Source organism: Myripristis murdjan, chromosome 15, assembly GCF_902150065.1.
Source record: "Myripristis murdjan chromosome 15, fMyrMur1.1, whole genome shotgun sequence".
NCBI lineage: Eukaryota > Metazoa > Chordata > Actinopteri > Holocentriformes > Holocentridae > Myripristis > Myripristis murdjan.
Window position 1 is genome coordinate 22,346,742 of NC_043994.1, and position 19,386 is coordinate 22,366,127.

A 19,386-nucleotide genomic window follows, 5' to 3' on the forward strand; every position below is an offset into this window, starting at 1 on the left:
CAGCACTTTTAGTTTCGTAAAATTCATATTTCCGGCAGCGGTGAAGGTAGCAGGGACAATATTCTTTCCCAGGACAGCGAAGTCATCTGACTAGCCATTGTGGCTTATTAGATACAGTTACGGTTAAAGTTAATCTTGCGGCTAAGGTTACGGTTAAGCTTGAGGTTGAGGAAGAAAATGGTAACATGAAATTAGGGAGAGCGCTGTAGAGAATGAATGTAAGTCAAGGCGCGCTATGACTTCGCCATCCTAGGGAAAAAATGTCGCTCTCAGGAACATCAGTCCGGAAGTTAGGAAGTCAACTTCGCCAATGCAAGCAAAGTCGCAGTAGATAAACAGTAGAAGTAGAGTAGGGTTTTTCACGGGATTTCGGACGGTAGTAGCAAAGGACATTTGCCGACTGGCTCTCAGCGATGGACAAGCTTCGTCGTGTGCTCAGCGGTCAGGAGGAAAATGAAGAGCTGGGTCTCACTGCACAGGTAGTTGATGACAGCGGTGCTATGCTAACGCTAACGAGCTGTCAGTGGATACCAGGCTAACTAGCTTCTTTCGATAGCATTATGGCCAAAAAATACCACTGGTGTCTTTGTAAGTTTTATTTAGCCACATTTGGGAGCTATATACTAAGGCTATGATGTATTATTTAGGTTAGCTGTTCACAGAAATGTTGACGCTGAGCTAGTTGTCAAAGTTAGCAAGCTGTCAGCTGGCCAACTCGTTTTGCATATTGCATATTTTAACCACCGCAGAGTCGCTTACAATGTCTTTTCGCCCTAACTTAGCTCATTCTTTTGTCACTTAATGGACTGTATTTTCTGTGTGTATTGCCAATTTGTTTTTACACGCGTTCCCTAAGGAGCAGCAAACGAGGTAAGGTGTTAAACTTGGACCTCATTTGTGTCTACAGTGTTTGATTAGCTCACATTGATCAAGTGTAACCTGTAAAGTTACAGCGCAAAGCTTGAAAGTGTCTCCACTATGACAGTCCTTGGCCCGGGGAATGCCTTTCCTCTTGTACAGTGCTCTTGATTGCTTTCCATTAAAATCAGCATTGTTCTGAGCATTTACAGGACATGGATTAATCTACAGCTCTGTGTGTGTGTGTGTGTGTGTGTGTGTGTGTGTGTGTGTGTGTGTGTGTGTGTGTGCGTGCGCGCGTGCGCGCGCGTGTGTGTGTGCGTGTTGAGATAATGGTTTAATGTTATTCAGTTGGGACTGGCAAACATGTTTAAGTTATCAGGAGGTCGCCTGCGGGTCTTTTGTGGGTCATTACGCTGGTCTTGTGACATCCTCTTATTGTTCTCACCAGATCCTTGATGCCTCCACTCTCAGCTACAGTACCAGGGTCAAATGGTTTGTGATATGTTTTGCTGGAGGCATCCTGTGTTCAATTATGGTGAGTTTTCTCTCTCTCTCTCTCTCTCTCTCTCTCTCTCTCTCTCTCTCTCTCTTTTTACACTCAGGGCTTAACGATATGGTAAAAACAAGGCATTTTGCACTGAATTTTTACAGCTATTGCAGTAGCATTAGCCATATGATCCACAATTGTAGTAAAAATGACCATTTTCATTTTCACAAAAAAATAAATAAATTGATGGGACTGTGATTCTTGTTGGGGCCTGTACAAACAAGCTTGTTTTCCTGCATCTGGAAAATGCAATTTATGGGCCAGGGCATTTCTCTGAGCACCATAATACTTTGTTTACAGCAGTGTTTTGTCACTCTTTTTGCATTTATCCAAAAAATTTGCAGCTCCTGCAATTTGGATATTGCACATGATTACAAATTCGATATCATTTCAGTTAATTGATGAGCCCTAGTTTACCCCTCAGTCTGGCTTGTGCCATGTTTTGTGTATGTTGTCAACATGGTGCTGTGCCAGTGTTGTCAAAACAAACTCCTCGACCTCTGTTGTACTTGCAGATTACAGTGATTGTCCAGCTGGTTGGCTAATACGTGTCATAATAACCTAATTAACAGACTCAAGCCATTTGATGTCGAATATGAGCCGAAATGGTTACAGCTTCAGTTTGACACATTGCAGTTAAAGTGACAGCAGGGCTTGCCACAGACAACGCTCGCTGATAACACCCTGAAGCCGCAGCATGCTGATAATTTACTGGCAGAGTCTGAAATGCCACCAGACTCTGTTGTTTGGGCCTGTGCAGCGAAAAGCACGCTCTTCTTCACACCTAGTATTATTCATCATGATAACTGTGTCAGCAGTCTGTCACACCCAAGGAAATTTTAATAGTGAACATTCATTTCATTGTTGTCCAGAAAATGTTGGAAAATTAAAGCTTTATGGTGCTCTGGCACTAGGGGGAGCCCATTTCTTTCATTATAGCCTTTGATCTATAGGATTAATATGATAGCCTATGAAAGGATTAAAAAAAAAAAAATGTAAGCATGCAGTGTTATCAAAGTTCCTTTCCAGCATTACCTTGGCTAGTTGCTTATATTAGCCATTTTCTACAATCTATAACTCCTCAGTTAATGTGTAGTTACATTATTTTGTGGAGCTGACAGAGACTTTTTGCTGTTTAACCAGGGTACAGCACTACTGTTTCTTCCCAATGGACTCAAGCTCTTTGCTGTCTTCTACACGCTAGGGAACATCGCAGCACTCGCCAGGTAAGGCTCTCACAGTCCAGCTGAAGTCTGTCGTCTTAATATCACTGTGCAACACTTTCCTCCGCAATGTGGCACACAGCCATAACCGCAGCAAATAAAATAGATGGAGGTATCATTACAATGAACTGTATACAGAAACATATGCATATAGTAACACACAGCACACAGCAACTCATATCACTACTTGGCTGTCAGTTTTGAGCTTTAATCTTATACATTTGGGATATTATATGATTGTAAAGATTATGTCAAGGGTTTGATATTGCAGAGCGTTTTCACCAAATACCAGACCTATCTTAAATATATTTTTTGGCCCTCCACACATCTCTAGACAAACTCCATCAACATATGAGCTTAGTTTCATATTTACATCAAACCAAATAAAAAGCTTGTTCAGACAGAAATATTGTTCAGAAATATTGCAAATATTAGATCAGTTTTATCTTTCAGTGACACTGAGAGACTCACACACACTTTTATGTCATCATGGCTTGATGACTGTAACACCTTGTTATCATGGCGTAGCCCTGCTTTGTTCTGAACTCTGCTACAAGGATAATAATGAAGACTTAAGCCACATTAAGAAGTCATACCTATAATTTCCCCTCTTTGCACTGATTGCCTGTTGGTCTGGCTTTGGAGCACATTGCTTTAGGAACCACGCAACATTGTCTTTGTATTTTTCTGTGCGATGACACACACTGGCTGCTCCTGGTTCGGTTTGATTGTGGAGTGTACTTTAGTGTCAGTGGGTAATGACTAACTAAACAGCAGTCAGCACATAAAGACTAAGGCGGGCCTTTTCTTTTTGTTGTTGTTGTTGTTGTTGCTGTTGTTGTTGTTGTTGTTTTGCTAAGTTCTTTTGATGATTTGCTTGTGTTCAAATTATTTGTATCTGTTCTAAAGATCAAGTTTTCAGGAGAATATTCTGAAGTACAGTAACTTGTAGCTCAAATTCCTCCATAGTAAAGGAGAACAATCTGCACTGCCAGTTACTTGAATAATACCCTTGTGATTTGGCACTAAACCTTTGAATGTTATTACAATGCCCTCATATAGGCAGTACCACAATATATCAGCGGCTTGCTACAGTTTGATATGATCTAGATTAAATCAGTCAAGATAATCCGGAGTATGGATAATACAATACGACATAGATGTTGGAAACTATCACATGTCATGGCTTCAACCACTGACAAGGTTTTTCTTTTCAAAATGGGAAAGATATCAGTTGACATGTTTTTCGGTCCAAGTACGGGAAAATAGGTCACTTTCTGCTTTCATAGCCCAGGTGACTGAGCCAAAATGTGAGAGTGTCATATTTAAAATCACTCAATGTTTCCTCTTTTGCATGACTGTGAGGTGGAAGCATTAAAATAACATCATTGGTTTCATCATGCTGTCAACGTCAGTGGCAGGCGCCATCCTAAATAAGAACGAATATGATTAAAATATATTTCCAGTGTCAGGGTAGCATGTTGAAATAAATTAACATACTGTATTTCACCAATTAATCGCCCGGGTGTTTAATATGCAAAATCGACTTGGACCCCGGGTGTTTAAAAGAACCAGGCGGCTATTCGCTGCAGGCCTTTATTTATTTTTGCACCAGGTCATTATCGTGATGACAGCTACTGTCCAACATATTTTCAGTTGGTCGATTTAATATTACGGAACACCCTTTTGTTCTGATGTTAGCTAGCGCTCTTATTTTGACAGAAAACGGAAGTGCCGCACTGTTATTGTGCGGCTAACTGTTTACTTCTACAAAAATAAGGTGAACAGCCTTATTTTGGGTTACCTCAATATAATGCAAATAATCGCCCCGGCGGTTATTCAGGTGGGCGTTTAATACGCAAAATGTGTGCAGACCCCAGGCGTTTATAAGAACCTGGCGGCTATTTGCGGCCGGGCGATTAATTGGTGAAATACGGTATATTTTCTGTCACTAAGTTGGCTTCTCTCAATAATTGATCAATTGTTATGGTTTAAATGTTGAATTCCCTTCAATTAAATTACTTGAGTTGTTTAATTTTTACCAGTAAAGTCCACTGAAGAGTTCTTTGTACTGTAACTGGAAAAATTCAGACGTAATCAAACTTTGGCCTGCTGTCCTCATAAATGTTGAAGCAAAGATGGATTCACAGCCAGATACTCTGCATAATTGTAGTAATGATAATAATTTGCTAGACCACTGTGATGCAAATTACATACGTCTTGTCAAATTACAGTTAACGTCAGTCAGACAGGCTAACGCAAGACCACAGTTGTTCTATGGAATTGTTCTTATACATTTTTGAAAAACATGTAATGATTCACTCAGTGTGGATAATGGTATAGTTGGCATAAAGCGTCGGGGGACATAACCGTGTTCATCCATTTCCTCCATGTGAACGTCAGTGACGGGCACAGTGATGAAAAAAGCTCATAGCAAAATCTCTCAGCGACAGCCGTGTGGGAGTGGATAGCATCAGTGTCTCTTTCACACTGAGCAGTTGATAACCGGCGTCCAGCTCTCGTGTGCAGACCAGCAGAAAGAGCTTGCGTCAACACAGACAACTGTCATGTAACAGCTGTGACGCTCCACACAGTCCCTCTTCCCACTCAGCTCAGCTGAGTCCAGCGCTGCCTGCTCGGATACCAGGGGGAAGCCTTTGTCTTGTCTCATTCACTGACGTCATACATGCATCTCCTCCACCTAGGAGTTTGTGATAGGAATGGATCCTGGAGGATGTAGGTGGTTTTAAATGTGTCATCATGGTGTGGGACATGAAATGTTAACATGGCAACTCCTTGTATAAGAGGTAACCCACAGGAAATTTGGTTTTCGTGACCAGAAATATGTGTATGCCTCTTTGGGAGGAAGTGTATGTGTTGGCAGACTGTTCTGAACACCACCAAGGCAAAGTCAGTTTATGCACATAATATACAATTACGCATTTTATCATTTGTAATATAGTAGTTAGTAATGTAAGCATGCAGTGTAATAAATTGGCTAAAACACGCAAAAACAACAGTATGGTCTTTTTACATCCATCTGGAATCTATTCTTGATGGACCAAGGTGTCCTTAAGACCTTGGATTCAAATCTTTATTTTACAGGAAACAGGCAACATGTCCAAGAGCTCCAGTTATCTCTGCCTTGACTCACTTGAATTAATACACAACAAGATACAAGAGTTTGTTTGGGATGAATAGAAGAGGAACTGTGCATTTAGTATGTGCAGTGAAAGTCATGGTGGTTTTACAGATAAAGAAAATGGCACCGCCTACAGAGACTCAAACTTCATCAACAGACCATCCAAGGAAAGAGACAACACAGCACTAACCACACTGTTTAATCAGAAAGTGATCTCTGAGCATTAAAGATGTTGCCAAACTATAAACGAATCTCGTGGATTACTTTGTTAAGGACCACAGTTATCCATGTTTTAATGTGTAACTTAGAAAGGGGTTTTGTTGTGCACATCAAACCTAGTTTTGGGATCAGGTGCAGGACACAAGAGATAAGTATACTCCATCGTGAGACTGTGTGGATGTATTCCTTTAGTACCTTGTCCCTTATTGGGCTCAAGGAGAAGCCTGATATTAAGCTTCTTATAACTTGATCCCCCTTCTTTAACTGTCCATACTGTATGTCCTCCCTTTGGTTTTCCTTCATTGTGTAATTTACCTGTTTCTTTTTGTCTCATCTAAAGCACCTGTTTCCTAATGGGACCATTAAAACAGTTGAAACGCATGTTCGAGCCAACAAGACTGATAGCGACCATTGTTATGCTGGTAAACACAATATATATATATTTTTTTTAATTACTTCTAGCTCTCAGATAACCCATACACTAAACTGCATGCTTCTTCATGTTTTAGCCATAGCATAGACACCATCCACTTTCTATGCAAGCTTTAAGATGAGGCAACAATACATTTTGTATCTACTTTCACCTGTGATTGAGGGAACAATGTGTCTGGAACTATTTATTTTGTATTAAAAATCATGTTCAATCAATCAAGTTACAGATCTGAAACTCTTTATCATGTTGTCTTAAAGGGATTCAGAAGATAAAGTCTCTTATGTGACTGAACAAGATGGCACAATTCATCTTTTTAATCTGTGTGGTGATTTAGTGGGTTAGTGTAAAAGGAAAACAGTTCATAGATTGCAAAAACTATTAATACTGTATACATTTTATGTTATTCTGTGAACTTAGCTCACAATATATTCACTTTTCCTTTCCTCCTCCTGCAGCTCTGCCTTGTCTTGACACTTTGTGCAGTGTTTTGGGTAAGTAGGCTATCCATAGACTGAAGTGAGTTAAGTTCTGTTTTCAAAAATTTGAATATAACCAGTTTGTGTTTTTAATTGTACAGTGGCATAAAAAGGGACTGGCCATCATCTTCTGTATCCTGCAGTTCTTGGCAATGACATGGTAAGTGCCTCCCAGCAGTCTCGGCTGTCTCTCCACTGTGGTGCCAAGAGGAAGTAGTTCCTTTATCAGTCATTCAGGTTAAGACACACTTGCATGACGGGGAACTTTGGTCCAGCAGCTTCGGCTTGCATTACATGTCAGTGAGCTGAGTTGAGCAGGTTGGTGATGTGTTAAGCTGCCTTGCTGCTCTCGACACGTGCCGGGACAAATCCTGTAAATGGTTAAACTTCACTGTCACAGTGCTCATTCAGCCACATGGGAGCTGCTTACTTCCTTCTATTTCATTCAAGTTGTTAAGTTATTTTCCAACAACATAACTTTAAGAGTAATTGTTGAGTTTTTTATTCGTTTGACTGTGAAAGTTGAATGTGTTTGCTCATCCAAAACATATCATGTGATTACTGCCGAGTGTTGACAACAGGAAATACCCATCCAGTCATACTAGAAATTTGACTAGATTAACATTTGGCCTGGTTTCCCTGTGCGGTCAGTGACATCTGCTTAACATACCTGTTCAGTCAGTGGTGTTGTGATGAGACTGCATGGCTGGTTGCCAGGCTTCCTGCTAGTTCAGTGTATTTTTGGATTAGCAGAGGAAGCTGTAGCGCCAGGATCAGTGTGGACCTATTTCTTCTGGCTGACATCCTTTTTCTTTGTCCTGGCAAGTCGGGACAGATAGGTGTTTGAGCCTGTGTGTACACCCAGGATCATGTCATTGTCAGCTATCTCTGGAAACAAGGACTATTATTGAGATCGCAAGTGAACTTCAGCCAGACTACATGGACTATACGGGTCCTTCAAAAGTCAATGTCAAGTTTTTAAGTCAAGTTTTAAAATTTAAGTTATTAAAAGCCTTTACAAAACATTTTTTGTTTTGTTTCGTATCTGCTATACTAAGTGCATCATGACCTAATGTCCGTTAAAAGTTCATTTGCTGATGTTGCCTACTTAAAGTTTCAGAACGTAAAGTTGTGTTAAATTGGAGATAGGTTTGTCCAGCTTTATTAACTGATATCAATCTTTATATTGGCCTGAAATTCAGTTCCAGGTAGAATGAAACAAATCGTAAAAGTACTGAAATTGGCTTTCTGAGACCTGCAGATAATATGACAGAGCTGATACAGAAAGCAATTCAGATGACAGTGAGGCACGGCGGCTTATAGTTTGACAGTTTTAAGGTCAGTGGGGTTGGATGGCAGCACAACAGTGAGTACAAAGTCTTGTCACTAATGTGTATCGGCATGTCAGTTCTTGTGTGTTCGTTAATGTGAGCATATTTGCAGAGCAGTGACAAAGAAAGAGTTTCTGTGTGTGTGGGTGTGCATGGGAACAAGTACCCCCAGCAACTCGGGGAAGGGAATGGATGGTCTCTGTGCAGCGCACACCCACGTCACCGAGCAAGATTTTGTCAGCCTCATGTCTGTGCTGCTATCACACCTACATGAGTACATTCACTTCCGTTCTGCTTGTGCTTTGGTCCGTCTCAGAGGCATCACCTTGGCAACCACAACTTGCACACCACAAGCTCATTCTTAACAGGCTGAGGACATTGTGCACTCCTACACAAGCACTCAGACATGTGTGTGTTTGACCCACACACAGAGCTGGACAAAGTCTACTCCTGGGGCTTAGTTGTCCAGACTGAAGAATTTATCACATAACACTGAGGTACTACTGGTTGACACTGACTCAATATAGTCAGACACTTCCTGCCTGTTTTGAAATGGACTAACCGTTCTGCTTACTCCACTTCCTAAGAGTGTCTGATTTATGCATTTGCAACTTTTCAGAAAATCTTTCTTGGAGCACAGATGAGTTAAAGAAGGATAACAAAACAGTAACCATTCTTTCACTTGTGATGATGAGATTATTTCAAATTACATACTGTGATAAAATTCATCCCAAAAAAAGAACAATACGTGATTATTAAATCAGCCAGCTGTGGTTGAAACTTTTCTAATCCTTGTTAACACATGTTACCAAGGTTTTGTGCTAATTATTTCAGCCCTGCATAACCTCACATCAGCAGGGCAGGTTCTGCTAAGTGGTGGTCAAATGAAATGGTAATTACAGTCTAACCAGGATGATCCTGGAGTTAATCATTCATCTGGTGCACGAGATTCCTCACATATTTTAAATAATTTAGTTATTTCATCAGTGGTTTTGTTGGCTACATGGCAGCTGTAATCATTCTTTGCACTACAAGGTGCTGCATTTTGTATTGGTACATTGTGTTTAGCTACCAGTCTATCTTGAATTTTTGTTGTGATCATCTGTGATTGATGTAGCATTTGTCATTATATATCAAAGATCCTTCTATCCATTATTTGTTTACTGTAAAGATCCCGATATGCTAATCTCATAGCAATCAGCTAGTCTTCCTGAAGGTAAAAGTACAGTTTTCGAGAAATTGGCATTAAAGTACACTCATAATGAGCAACAACAGAAATATCAATACTAACACATTTCTAGAAAATCTTGAAAGTAACAAAAACTAAAAACAAATTAGTTAGACATCTGTACAGCAAGATATACAAGATGAGATTTGGTAATTATTGAAACATGAGCACATATTACTAACTACACTGGCTGTAGTTAGATGTGCAAAACAAATACATCCTCAGGTTATGTTTGAATAACAATTTGTTACTAGATTTATGGAAGTGGGGTAGAAATTTATTCCCTTTTTTAATAGCACAATAAATTACTTTTTCCTTTTTGACATTGTGTTTTTTTTTCCTACCAGGCCTGATTGCCAGTGGTTTTGATGTATTGGCCATGAAGGTTTTGTCATAAAGCTGTTTTACTGTTCAAGAACTCGGGGATGTGGAAATAAATAGCATTTCTAAAAATAGTGGCTATAAGCCTCATCTCAGGTGTTTCGTATTAACTCCTGTCAGCTGTAGATGCAGATTGCTTTGTGATGTTGGCGGTGCTTTTGATATTTAAAGCCACCACAAAGTCACTTTGTATTGATCAGCAGAGATTTAGTGTGCCTCAAGCACGGATGTTGCTGCAGTAGTTGGAGGAAAAAGAGCAATGCTTTCTATTCTTCATTCTGATAACTAATTGCTCAGAGTGTTACATTTTATTTCATTTTTTAAAGAAACATTTTCTAAACAGTTTATACATTTTGATGTGTGGATTTTGAATTCAAATCTAACAAATAGCACACAAACAACATAATAAAAAGCACTGGAAATATGCTGCTTTTAGCGAGCACAAGCACATCTTTTGTCAGATTATATGTTGAATATTTTCTCCCAGGTCATCTGTGTCTTCCTCAGACAGTATCTGACACCTTCCTGACCCTGCTGTTTTGTTTTGTTTTGATCTCTTACAGGTATAGCATCTCTTACATTCCCTTTGCCAGGTAAGACAACAGCATTATATGTTGAAGTAACATTTGTATGTAGTAGTCTAATAATATGTGCCTGTTATGAGTATGATTTTGGAGAATATCTTCATGTACCTTATTAAAGGTGTACAACTGTGTGTTGCAAAATATTTCCTTTGTGTGCACAAAATTTATCAGTGCAGCACTGTTTTGGCCCTTGAAAGAAATTGGTTTTGATATTTAGAATGGGTTTTCTTTGCACTATTGAGGAAGTCTGAAGAGGGGTCTGGCTGACAGCACATTAGTCAACAACATCTAAATGTACTTTTATTTGAACAAGACTAGGCTGTGCTGGCTGCTGTAGAAGTCATGGAGGCTAGATGAAGGACAGATGTGACAGGAATTTATATAATGGCTACTGCAGCAGTGAATTAAGTTAGTCCATTAGAGGCAGGACATGACGTACTTTTGACTCGAGCCACTTCTGGCAAGTCAGACGCTGAACAACACAAGGACATTGTGAAAGCGGGTCTGAGGTACCACATCAGGTCATTTTTATTCCTATAATCTCTCTGTCCAGAAATGGCACCGTACTGCCACACACACATACACACACATACACATACACATACACACAAGTTAAGAGACTGTGTAGGGACAACAATGAGGCGACCCCTGAGTGAAAACATGTTTTTATTTACCTCTAAACATCCTGCTGTTTGCCTCCACCATATGGCTGTAATCCCTCCAAACACCCACTGTCATCCAAATGGCAGCTTGTTGTTTCACACCCCGCTATGTTTAAACCCACTCAGTCTATTTACTTTACCCATGTTAAAAGAGAACTCTGTTTTTTATGTTATCTTATTGTATTTTATTTTATTTGGTTGGTTGGTTGGTTGTTTTTTTTTTTTGTTTTTGTTTTTGTTTTTTTGTGAAATAATGCTGTTGTGGTCAGAATTTCCAAAATAGATTTAGCTCTTAAATTACTTCTGATGAGCTTGAATTGAGCTCAATGGGATTGAATCACCCGACAACAAAATTTTGATAAGATCTAGACCCAGTAAAGCTGTTCCACATAAGCGATGGGGTTAAAATCTCTGTTGCTGAGTTTATTTGCCCTCACTTGTCATGTAGAAAAATTTAAGAGGATTGCAAATTTGAGCTTAATTGCTTTGAAAGCTCGAAGACATTAACAGTTAGGATTTGAAATTCCTTCAGAGGCTGAAACAGATCAGACACACTCAGCCGCCCTCAATTCTCAGGTGTTCAGTTCTCAGATTGAGCCATATGGCGCACCCCATCCTCCCTAAACCAAAGCCAAGCAAGGAGGGTGATGTTGTTTTGCCAGTCCAGCTGTGAACAGTGTTATCTCGCATTTGATGAGAGATGCACTGCTCCCACCTCCCCCCAATAAGTGCCTTGTCTGTTTGGGAGACCCTATAATCCATCCTGACAGCTGAGGGACCTCCTACAACCACCCCTCACTCCCCCCTCCCCCAACCCAAATGCTAACAATAATAGAAAGGCGAGACAAAGACTGTGCCTGTGCCAGCCTTCCAAAAACAAAATTTCTGTGTAGAAATGTAAATTTTGCAGTTCTTTGTCAGGCTGACTGTTGAAACGTTGCTTCTTGGGTGGTATTTGGGTATTTGTATTTTTTTCCTTTGTTATTTCCATTTGTTGTAGTTTTGTCAACATTTTTTCTCCCCTTAAGCCTCTTGCTTTAATCCATTTTTCATTTTGTTAGGATTGGATTATTTAGCTCTCTATTGTTCACCCTGTTATTAGAGGGAGAGCTGCGTATTTTGATCACAGCGCTCCATCCCTCTGGCTACCACATTTTAAATCATTAGCTCCGCAGCCTCACGCCATCCCTGTCCGTGGTCAGTCACACAAACTGTGATATCTGCCTCGCCACAACACCACATGGCTGGCGGACTTGATCCTTTAATGTATTTTACCTTGTCGCCTCTATTTATAAACCCTCAGCCTGCAGACATGGTAAAACCTGCTGCATGTGCATTTTCCACAGTGCATCAGGTCAACTGTTACTCGGATGTTTCATCAGAAATGGGGGAAGTCTCAGAAACGTATCATTTATTCATGCCGTATTCTTAGAAGCAAAAATAGCAGCGAGCCTCTAGTGAGGGTATAAAAAGCAAACCGGAGGCTATATAGATGGTAGCAAATGAGGACGCTCATGTTGAATGTTCTCTGTATGCATTGGAGGGTCGAATCGGAGCAGTGGAAGGAGCGAGTCACCAGTCAGTGCAACCCCACCTCCTCCTCCGTCTGGTTATGATCCCCCCCAGCTCCCTTCTCCTTTTAACCTTGACTGGTTTCACACCTCCTCCACTGAAATTTGACAGTGGCAGGCAAAGTCTGCATAGCAACACGCTGATGGCAAGAGGAACGGTGTGAGGGGAACAGAAGAGGCGATGCTCTGTTGTTGCCTTGGTGATCGCTTGGATTGCATCATCCCTCAATATGCAGTACCTGGAGAGAGAGAGGGAGCCCCCATCACTCTGAACATGTGGCGCTTCCCCGCCAAAACACGCTCACTTATTCATGACGAGCCCCACCCAAACCTTTGTAACAAAGGACGGAAGTGCATTTTTTTGTCATCTTCAATTTTGTATGCATGACAGACAGAGAATTTGCTGTGAAGTCCCTTTACTCATTCCTCAACACAAACCCCCCCGCCTGACATTTCTGTCACTCCTTTTCCGGTTGTAAAATGAGTAATTATTTTGTTTGTTATGCAAGCTGGTACTCATATTGTCCATTTTTCCTTTACAGGGATGCTGTGATGAAGTGCTTCACTACCTGTGTGAGTTAGGATCCCTGTGCACAATTTCATGTGACGACCGGTCCTAATATGCAAACTGCAAGCACAGTTGCTCTGTAAAATACTTAAATATATTGTTTATATGCTAAATCATAAAATTTATACACTATATCTCTAAATTCTTAGCAGTGATGTTGTTTCATACTGTGAATCCTCACTTTTGTCATTAACCCTAGATAAAACTCTGCAGGTAAAATCATGTTGCAGCAAAATCCTCAGTTTATTGCTTTTGGTGTGAGAGAGATGAGTGCTTTTTCTGCTTTGTATATTTAAAAATATTTCCAAATTTTCTTGAGCGTTTTATACCACATAAGTGCAGGGAAATTACTTTGAACTTTACTATGCAGTGCCTGTAAAACAATACAAGTGCTTTACTGTATTTTTTTTTAAACTGTGTTAAAGGTTACATGAAAAGATTTATCAGCATTTTGACCAACCATATCTTTACATCTTTAACAGTGTGAGATTGTATTGTATTGCATTTTTTTTACCTTCTCTGGTTTCTAAGCTGTGTTCTCCTAGCTTCTTACATACAAGCACATTTGGATGAACTGGTATTATTAAAACACATTGTCTCTGTCTTCCATTTGTTCAATGCAGTCGTGTGTAAAGAGCTTCTCAGATGTTGTACTCTCCATCTTTCATAGATAATTGACTTCCCTGAGGCGATAGAGGCACTGCTTCATGCACAATACACAGGGGCGAGTGATACCCAGAGCTCTTGGGACGTCCTCAGCCAGAGAGCCACGAGACAAAGAGCCACAGAGCTGCTGTCTAGACTTAAAGCTCTTCCACATGTGAATATACCTGACCCCCCACCCCAACCCTACCCCTTAGCTCATCGCAGTACCTCAAAATTAGTTTTCTTTTCTAATGTAATTGCTTGTCAGATGTAGCAATGACCTATTTCATTCTGCTTCTCTGAGCATTGTGATTTTGACGTGACCTAATAACTCATTACAGCTCGCATTGGGTTTCCTATATTGCTTCGGCATGATGGCACAGCCTCTGAGGATGCGGTTGTCATGACAACCCCAAGACTCATAACGTCAGCCCACCCCCACCCTCTGTGTGGATGGTCACATTATGTTAATGAGAAGGTGTGTGTACTCTCATAGAATACCTCAGATTACCCACGGGGTGATCCGGCATTGGGATCATAGACCTTTTCCCAGCTTCTGCTTTTCAGCAAACAAAGGATTTGAAAGCCGTTTTAATACGTCACTTTTCTATATACAGCAAGACCCAGCACAACTCATCTCCTCATGTATTAGCCTCAGGATTTCCTCAAGGTCTTACAAACATGCCTCCAGGTTTTCTTTGTACTTTATGCTTAACCACACATCTTGTTCTGGAGCTCTACACCCCTCCGTAATTTGCAGCCCCCCCACATAGTTTTATTAGATGGTTGTATAATATGATGATGGATTAGCATGGACAAAATCTCCTTTCAGTACTACTTGTCCAAGTAACTTGGCAGAGAACCAGCAAATCCCCAGGCCCATTATTAGTGTTCACATAATTATGGAAGATAAAATAATTCCATTGTATAAAAGGAGGACGGTTGTTTTTATTAGTTCTCTTTGTCCACAATTGAGCACTGTTTTTTTTTTTTTTTTTGTGTTATGTTTTTTTGGGGGGGGGATTATGCCCAAATCTGAGGATGAGGGGGAAGGACTCTGATCTCTGCAATCTGTTGGAGTGTCAAACCATTTCCCATTCACTAGATCTAATCCACTGTTATGTCAGAGAGAGCAGGAGCCGTGTGCCAAAACATCTGCTGGGAATTAAATACGCTGTGTCCTCATCACCTTTATGACTCAGTTCATCACATAAATGTGGCAGCGCTCCTAGATTTCATGGTTTGGGTTGGCATTGGATACTACATTTAATTGAGTGTCTTGTTTAAACATGTTAATGAAGTAAAGTAACTTGTATTTCTATTCAGATTGCAGCTCTAGTAACACTTTTCTCTTTTAAATTCAAATGGATTTTTGAAGATATGAGCAAATATTCAACAATTACACAATAATTTTATCATACAGATGATCCAAATGTTTAGGATCTCTAGTGATTGTCTTAATAGTAGTGTGCTTTACAAATCCTCAGGCAATAACAGATGAATGGTCATGAAATGGTCTAGATAAGACACGGGCATATTGATTTATTCTTTATTGAAAATGGTTTGAAACACAATGACATTGAATGAATTGAAGAGCTGCCTGTGTGACATTACAGACAACAGCAGAAAAGGAATATGAATCAATATTGCATTTCTATATTTCCCCAGATGACTTTCACACATCGCCTACAGAACAGCAGTGGGTCTGTATCAGTCAGCTGGCATGAGCCTGGCCTATGGAGTGACAGGCCTATAGGCTATGGCATGCCTGATGAATTACTGGGGTCGGGGACACTCACTGGAGCTGTGCAAGGTCACCCTGTGGGGCTAGCTAAGCACAAAATATAAGAACATTTACCTTCAAATATGTTCAGGAGGTTGTGTAATGCTGTTTCCCTCAGCCTGTTGTGATGATTCCTCATGAGTTTGTCTTTGTAAAGTGATATCTTGTTGAAAATTAATATTACATAAGAGATCATTCTGTTCTCCAGCTGTAATTAGTCGAGTATCAGGAACAAATGCTCCTGTAAGCCTAATATTTAATTTAAATATTTTTACTCACTACTCACCCTCCATATCCTATAATAATTTACAACAGACGTGTCATACCAGCAGTACCCACGCATTCCTTAGCAACCATGTTCTTTAACTAGGTGGATGGAGAGCATCCATATTCTTTAATAATTAGCCAATCAATTAAACACAGAAGATTTACTGGGCATTCATCAATTTGAGTATCGTGTATTTATAACAGCAACAAGCATCCATTGGTCGTAGCCGCGTTACAATGATGATAAAACGGCTCAGAGGCGCTTGTAGGGATAACGAGAGAAATATCTGATGAATGTGGATTACTGCTCAAGGAAGTTGTTGAAAATTATTAAATGACATCACCGCTGCTTTTTTATTTCCCGGCTTTGTTCAGCGCTCCTCTTGGCCACGCCTTCCCTCCAGCAGGGCAATAAAGCAGACAGGCTGTGTTTAGTTGCACCAGTTGAATCCAATGTGGCCAACAGGTGCACCGCAGCCGCTGTAACCTCGCTGATGGATGATGCCAGTGGAGTGCTCCTCGTTGCTTTGCGCAGGGATTTCTCGTCTGCACTTTGAAGACTCAGACATTTTCTTATCTTGATCATTTTCGATCACAAGAGATGCCTTTTCCACCCATCAATCTCCCCCAGCGGATCTCCTCTCCTGGCAGGGAACTATTCAGGAAAAAGAAGCCCAACGTAGTGCCTCCTCAGACTGAGCTCACCAGCAAACCCGGGGGAGAAAATAAGGGGGAGTCCGATAAGGAGAAGCTGTCCACGTCTTGGCCATCGGCGAACTTAAGGAATTTGGGACGGAGACCCCAGCAGCAGAAAAGTAAAAGCCCTACTCAGAGGCTGGCTGTCGGCCAGGACACTCAGGGGAAGCAGGGGTCCTGGCTGTCCGTGCCCAAACCTCAGGACTCGTCCGGCGGAGTCAGGCGCTCCAGCTCCATGGAGTCCACCACTCACCGGACCACCAAGCAGCCTCATGGAAAAGAAGAAGGGGGGAAAGAGATTCAGTTTACCCTTAGTCTTACCCCTGAAGCCATTCTTGTCATTCAGAAACGCAATCTTGAAAAGCAAATGATGGCAAAGCAACAGAAGTGCTGTGCGTCCGCGGACTTTCGGCACCGGCGGGTTTTTCCGTCCAAAAAGGCGCACGGAGGGTCCAAAAGCAGCAGCACCCCAGCCGCCAAGGTAGAGGGTGCGGAGCAGGACATCACCACTATCGTCAAAATCTCTCTGCTGAATGACCAATACAAATATGATGATGTGGAATATGAGGAAGAAGACGGAGACGTGGACGAGACCGTCGTGAGAAAATGCAAAGAGTGGCTCAAAGGGGTTGAAAGTGCTGCTGCTTTTGGAAAAGTGGACAAACTTTCTGCACTTCCGCACCTTAAAGGCTGCTGATACCTGACTTTTTACATTTCACTGAAATAGCCAGCCAGCCTGCCAAGATTGAAGCGGCGATGGACTTAAAAGCTTATTGCGCACTGATGCACCAGGAAATTGCCATTTTAATGTGATTTCATATTCTGTCTTAAAATATTATTTTTCTTAAAACAAGGGAAATATCGACCAGTGGGGTTGGGTAACTCCATTTGTTTGCAGTGGATTTTCCCTTATTTCTGGGTTTTTCTAGAAAAAAAAGTGTCAATTCCTTAACAAGGCATATTAAGGGGGAAATAAGGAAATTACACAAGTGAAAAAAACATTGAAACAGTCATTTGTATTTGTATTGGAACAAGTTAAATTATCTCAGTCGATTATCACAATGTCTCACTGGACTCCAGACAAAAATTAGATTAAACGCCTCAACAGCCTTCTTGTTAAGATGGGTATTTTTTGCAGAGTATGATTTAACAAATTCCAGTGCTTTTCCTCGGTCAAAGGAATGTTGCTTTGTTTGCCTATTCAATGTTTTGGTGAAGTCTGAATTAAGTACCTTAATATTCTCTTCCTTTGCACATGGTTTTTGTTTTCAGTAGGGCGCCTGTGGATTGGCAGAGGGTTTGCGTGAAGGGGAAGCGATGCAGAGTTGGAAAGCGCTCCTTTGTGTCGGAGAACAATAAACTATGAACGACAACAGGGTTTACGGGCCTTCTGCTGGAACCAAATCGGACTGTTTATATTACCTCTGACAAGAGGCACTTGTTTATATCTTTTGTAGGGCTTAATCAGTTATGTACAGTATTTAATATTTGTTAAATATTTGTACTGTCAAACGTTTTGTCAGCAGACAATTTTATGCCATCCGAAGTAAAATGTTTTTAATCTATCCAAGTGTCAGTGACCCTTTTAAACCTTTTAAAAGATGTGTGTATGATGACAGGCCAATTAACTAATTCTGTTAACATGCTGCTGATTCACAAGAGGAGCAATTAGGATTTCTTTTACAGTTGAGCCTGTTGCCACCTGGTTTTTTAAAAGCTCATTGTTGCCACAGTGGCTGCATAAGGCCATTTGGACATAAGCTTACTAAGCTTCTTAGATTTCCTGCTAAGCAGGGTTGGCCAGTGTACTGTGAGGGCCCCATGGGTCCAGGTAGACCATTACATTGTCTCTCAGGTAGTCATCTCCTGTCTGCATCTCCTGTCTGCTTCACAGTGGTAATATCACATAAATCAAAGTCCTAATGCATGCAACCCAGAGCTAAACACAGAGCTGTCACCACACACAGCTTGGTGGAAATTGTCCCCAAAGTGCCCTGCAGCACTGTGTGCATGCATTCTTTAGCAAAGGTGTACTGACTGTGCATTAAACACTGTGGCACTGTAATAGCCATGCTTTACTCCAAGCCACACATTACTGAATGTTTACAGTGTATACAAATGGCCATGAACCTTTTGAATGGCTCAGAGAAAAAGAAGAGGGACCAACTGAGGCTCAGGAACAGATGTAGAGTGACAACTGTAGTGTGAGGTAAAAAAATAAATTTTAGAAATTCACATCAGAATAAGAAAATGAAAAGGCTTATCTTACACTGTGCATTTATCTCTGTGCCGCACTGAGATACTTTGTTCCCCCTTCTTGGTTTACTGCAGTTTATGCATTGTATCAAGCATTAAACCAAACTACATCCACAGAAACTATAAGGGAAACAGTAAGGCTTGCATGTGCAACTGACCGTTCATAATTAACATCTCAGTGAGGGATAATTACATATTTAATATGTGTGCATGGAGGTGGGTGAGGGTGGTGTGGGGGTGCGCCCAGTAAGGGCTTAACCCAGTTACATTGTTCTCTGTAACTTGGTAACCAGAGTTTTACTGACAGTGCCCTACGCTCTAAAGCTCAAGTACATGTTGGACAGGGGAGTGTGTGTGTATAGCAGTGAATACCTCAGTTAAGACACTTGGTATTTTTTGAAGAGCTCACACAACCAACATCTGGTAAGCTGTTTTTTTAAAAAAAATTACATATACCTAGGTTTCTACTTTCACTCTTAGATATTATTTTTGACATTGTTTTAAATGGGAAGA

The 19,386-nt window shown here is 40.8% G+C and overlaps 2 protein-coding genes across 2 annotated transcripts; both read left to right on the forward strand.

Moving 5' to 3' along the window:
- The first annotated feature begins 255 nt into the window (after nucleotides 1-255).
- On the forward strand, nucleotides 256-13,873 carry sft2d1 (SFT2 domain containing 1). The gene is made up of 8 exons (XM_030070843.1): nucleotides 256-479; nucleotides 1,310-1,396; nucleotides 2,552-2,634; nucleotides 6,333-6,414; nucleotides 6,881-6,916; nucleotides 7,003-7,061; nucleotides 10,405-10,434; nucleotides 13,201-13,873. Exons 1-8 carry the CDS (start codon nucleotides 414-416, stop codon nucleotides 13,238-13,240), a joined length of 483 nt encoding a protein of 160 aa, XP_029926703.1. The 5' UTR covers nucleotides 256-413; the 3' UTR covers nucleotides 13,241-13,873.
- Nucleotides 13,874-16,370: 2,497 nt separating this feature from the next.
- On the forward strand, nucleotides 16,371-18,182 carry prr18 (proline rich 18). Its single transcript, XM_030071417.1, has one exon. It carries the CDS (start codon nucleotides 16,523-16,525, stop codon nucleotides 17,312-17,314), a length of 792 nt encoding a protein of 263 aa, XP_029927277.1. The 5' UTR covers nucleotides 16,371-16,522; the 3' UTR covers nucleotides 17,315-18,182.
- Nucleotides 18,183-19,386: the final 1,204 nt, after the last annotated feature.